The sequence below is a fragment of the Zingiber officinale genome, chromosome 2A, assembly GCF_018446385.1.
Source record: "Zingiber officinale cultivar Zhangliang chromosome 2A, Zo_v1.1, whole genome shotgun sequence".
Taxonomy (NCBI): Eukaryota; Viridiplantae; Streptophyta; class Magnoliopsida; order Zingiberales; family Zingiberaceae; genus Zingiber; species Zingiber officinale.
The window spans coordinates 5,998,691-6,003,561 of NC_055988.1; the positions used below are offsets into that span (position 1 = coordinate 5,998,691).

Genomic DNA, 4,871 nt, shown 5'->3' on the forward strand with positions numbered 1-4,871 from the left:
TAGTAAGATATATATATAATGAAGAAAAAAATTTGTATTTTTATTCTCTTTGCATTAAAATGTTTTTTTTTAAAAGTTGAAAAATGGAATGTAAATCAAATGCCATTAGTGTTTCCTTCTGCAATAATTTTGCTTCCAAATAAACATAGAAACCTTGAGTATAAATTCTTTAACCTTGCCAAGTAATACAACGTCTCACCCTCTCTCACTGCAGTCACGCTTTTTGTTTCCTCGACAAAAAAACATGGCGATCGTGATTTTCCTTGCGTTGTTTATGGTGAAGGCCGGAATGACAATGGCGATGGCCGCAAGTTTTAGCATCGAGCTTATCCATCGCGACTCCCCTAAATCACCGTTCTACAATCACTCTGCCACGTCACTAGATCGCGCACGTGCCTCAATCTATCGATCCGCCCTCCAAGCCCGCCGGATTGCTGCACGTGTGCAAAGAAAAGGGTATAATTTTTTTCTTGTTTTTCAATTTTTATTTATTTATTTTTAAAGTGAATGATAATTGTCGGATTGCAGTGGCGTCGAGCTGTCCGACGCGGTCTCCAGGGTGGTCCCCGACACGGCCGAGTATCTGATGGAGCTTCGTGTCGGCACGCCGCCGTTCTCCTTCCTGGCCGTCGCCGACACCGGCAGCGACCTCATCTGGGCTAACTGCGTCCCCTGCACCAATTGCTACAGCCAGACGGCGCCGTTATTCGATCCGCGCAACTCCTCCTCCTACCGGACGGAACACTGCGACTCCAACCTTTGCAAGGCACTCTCCCGTAGCGCTTGCGGCGCCGGCAGCTCCTGCGAATACCATTATGCCTACCAAGACGGGTCGAAGATCGACGGCGTCCTCGCCACCGAGGACCTCACTTTCTACTCCTCTGCCGGGTCTCCGCTCGTCTTCTCCAATATCGCCTTCGGCTGCAACTACCAGAGCAGTGGCTCCTTCAGCAGCCGCACCGCCGGTTTGGCAGGGCTCGGCGGCGGTACCGTCTCTCTTGTCTCACAGATCGTTCCCTCTCTCGACAAGAGTTACTTCTCTTATTGCCTGGTTCCCAAGTCAGATACGCAGTCCAGCAGCAAAGTCATCTTCGGCTCCACCGGCGTGGTCGCCGGAATCAAGGTCACCACCCCGATGACGGTGGAGCATAGCCACTTCGTCCTCCGGCTAGAAGAGATCATAGTTGACGGTGCCGGCTCGGTCCCAGTCCCACCTTCCGCCCCTGGATTAACGACAGGCAACATCATCATTGACTCCGGCACGACCTTAAACTACTTGCCTGCCGGCGTGCTCTCGAGTTTGGTGCAGGAGGTGTCGAGGGTGGTCAGCCTGCCCAAGGCTACTGATCCAGAAGGCGTTATGCCGCTGTGCTTCACGGTGACCGGCGAGGCCGACAAGCGGAAGTTACCGTTTATCACGTTCAAGTTCGCGGGAGAGGCGTCGGTGAGGCTGAGCCCGATGAGCATCTTCATGGATGAATTTTCCTTCACCGGAGTGGCGGCTTGCCTCGCGGTGGTGAATTCTGGCTCCGGCCCGCCGTTATTTGGGAACGTGGCTCAGCAAAATTTACACGTTGGGTACGATCTCGATATCCCGGCAGTGTCCTTCGCTAGCGCCGATTGCACTAAGCTTTAGGGTTCATGTTTGCGGCAAATAAATGTCTTTTCTAAATTTAGGAGGGTGTATTAAATTAAGAGATTGAATGACTTTCATTGATTTTTTTTTAATGATAGACTTTTGTGGAATTGATTGATTTTTATTGACTTGTATAGAATCTCGCGTAGTTGTGAAAAGAATTCTATGGAGTTCTATAGACTTTTTTGCAAGACTTTTACAGACATTTATAAACTTTTTCATGGAAATTTGTAGATTTATGAGAAAGAAAAATTCGTTTCATTATTGCCAATATGATAAACATATATCGCTCCGCATTCGATTCGCTATTTAATCTCTCCATGCATTGACATTTGCTCATTATTGTTCTTAAGTATCAGATAATTGATTAAAGCAATCGACACCATAAACTTGTTCTGGTAAGGATGATGAAACTTCATTATCTGGTTCAACTAGAAATTCATCAGAACGATACTCCTTATGAAGAAAATTATACAATCCTGCGCAAACCAAACTTTTTATAATAAAAATTTTATTTTAAAAAAGACGGTAAACTTTAAAAAAAATTAAAGAAAAATTAAAAAACGGTAAACTAATAAACAAACATAAACTAAAAAAAAGGTAAACTAAAAAAATCGTAAACTTCAAAAAAAATGTAAAGAAAAAACATAAATTTCAACAAAAAAAAAACGTAAACTTTAAAAATAAAAAAATAGAGAAAAGCATAAAATTCAAAAATAATAATAATAATAAAGTTAAAAAAACATGTATATTTAGTTTTGTAACAGAGGATAACACACCCTTAAAGTAATCTCTATGGTAGACCGTCGACGTGATCAAGGTGGTGAAGGAATAACATCGAGAACAGTGTTAAATTTGATCAAGGTGGTGAAGATTCTTTGTTGAATATGCGTCAAGTTGGACTGTATACTATTGTATTGGTAGGCTCTGGACGAGGCTCAAAGAAATAATCAAAATCGAGGAGCGGAAAGAGAAAGAACTTATTCGTAAAAAATTAAAATGATTTGAAGTCTATAGAAATCTCAAGGGTGAGGAGAAGACTTTTGATTTTATATTTAAACTTGTACCAAGTATTTTGGAGAGCTCTCATTGGTTAAAATTTATATCCAAGGAATTCTAAAAGAATCCATGAAAATCTATTAAAATTTTGGATACCAAAAGATTTTCATAGAGTTTTTAAAAGTCGAGTTTGAATACCACATGACTTTTTAAAACTCTATAAAAATCTAATTTAGATACCATTAGATTTCTATAGAGTTTATAAAAGTCTAGATTGAATACAACTAGACTTTTAAAATCCACAAAAGTCATTCAAAGTAATTAAAAGTCCATTTCTAAGTGTAAATTGCTCCATTTTTTCTTGAGAATTTTTAGATCGCTATTCAATTTTCAAAATATTTGACAATTTGTGGAGAAAAATGATTATGCTCATCCAAACGCCCTGATTCCGTATGGAAGCGACGAATCGTGGACTACTAGTGAATTATTGTGGAAGTTGATTGAAATATGACTTCCACTGAAGAACTCCAAAAATCACCTGCAAATACCAGTAAAGAGGAGGGTCCCTGACATAACTATTCTGACGATCATGTCAGAAATAAAGAAAGCAAAGTAGTGGCATAAATGGGCACTACAAGAAAATTAGTTTATCATGACACATATAAATGTCCTTATAGTATATTTATGGTGACATTAACGTTTTGGTGTCCTAATTTAAAGATATAACGACACTTTAAAATGTCAAGAAAAGTCTTTTTTTTAAGGACATTTACATATGTCGTGTTATCATCATAATAGTGATAAAGCTAAATGTCACAAAACTCATTTATTATGATATTTATATTTTTATAAGGATAATAAAAAATATCAGTAAAGATAATTTATAAAATCATTTTAAATGTCACCTTAACTAATCTATTATGACATTAACAAATGTCATTATAATAATTTATAAATATATTTAAAATATTCATTAATATTTATATAGAATATATAACATGAATTCAATATTTGTACATCATCACAATCCATCCATCATTTAGAATAGAAAAAAATCATAAAATATAATTTAATGTGCAAATAGATAATCTAAATTCATCCAACAAATATTTGAGTCAAAGTTACAAATGCAAACTAACGACAAGTTCTTTACATCCAAAACTAACAACACACTACACTCAAAATATTAAGTTTTAGAACAGTCTTATAAAATAAAAACTAACTAGGCAGACCATCTTCAACCGTCGTATTGCTTCACAAAAATACAAGTACCTATCAACTACAAATACAATGAATAAATTTGTATTAGTGAAATAAAACAATGAAGACAAAAAGTTAATAGAAATAATGATAAAGATTAAATATCATACAAAACGAGAAAATGTAAAATATCATTTCATATTCACCTAATAGTAATCTTTGTTTACTGTTAACTGCAAATGCATTTCATATTTATTTAAAATTATAATTACATGATAAATATAAAAAATTAATAATATTTCAATGAAAAATAGAAGATATACCAGATGATAAGGCCAAGATATCATTCCTCCAAGTGCATCCTCAAACTTTTGTAAAAGATCATAAGGTCTAATTAAACTCTCTTCTGGTTCCAGGACAACTTGTATTCTTACTTCGCACCAATTTGATCCTAGTGCTTGTCTCCCTACTATAGTATTTGGATCCATGCTATGGAGTACTCCTTTTGCCATAATTTTCGTTGAATCAAATAAACTTTTGATCAAAACAAAACATCCAATCTACATAAAAATGTAAAAGAGTTAAAAATTTAAAGAGTTTGAAGATGTATGAAATGCATAATAAAAATGAAATTAAATAAACCTTACTCGTAAAGATGGATGATGAGGAACAGACATTTGTGGATTACTATTTGGTGATGTGTGTTGATTACTATTGCAATTTGAAAAATGACTCTGGTTTGATTGATCAGAAATTTTAGCTAGCTTCTAACATTGCAATATGTTGGCCTTGCTTTTTAATTTGCTCATCCATTTTTTTCTAATTTTGTCTGTTGTTCCATCACTAGTCGATTGCATATGCCACGACTAGGAACTTCTCCCCCTAAATCAGATGGACTAACACCATCACCAAGCATATGTACTCGACCAGGTCTATCTGGTCCCATGATTTGAGCAAATATATCATTCTGATTCACTGGATTATTAGAATCTTCAGAAAGTTGATTTGTTAGTTCATTCATTGCAGCCTTTATCAA

General features: G+C 36.3%; 1 protein-coding gene across 1 annotated transcript; it reads left to right on the forward strand.

Moving 5' to 3' along the window:
- The first annotated feature begins 244 nt into the window (after positions 1–244).
- LOC122043504 (aspartic proteinase CDR1-like) lies at positions 245–1,636 on the forward strand. Its single transcript, XM_042604138.1, has 2 exons — positions 245–456; positions 529–1,636. Exons 1-2 carry the CDS (start codon positions 245–247, stop codon positions 1,634–1,636), a joined length of 1,320 nt encoding a protein of 439 aa, XP_042460072.1.
- The last annotated feature ends 3,235 nt before the right edge of the window (positions 1,637–4,871 follow it).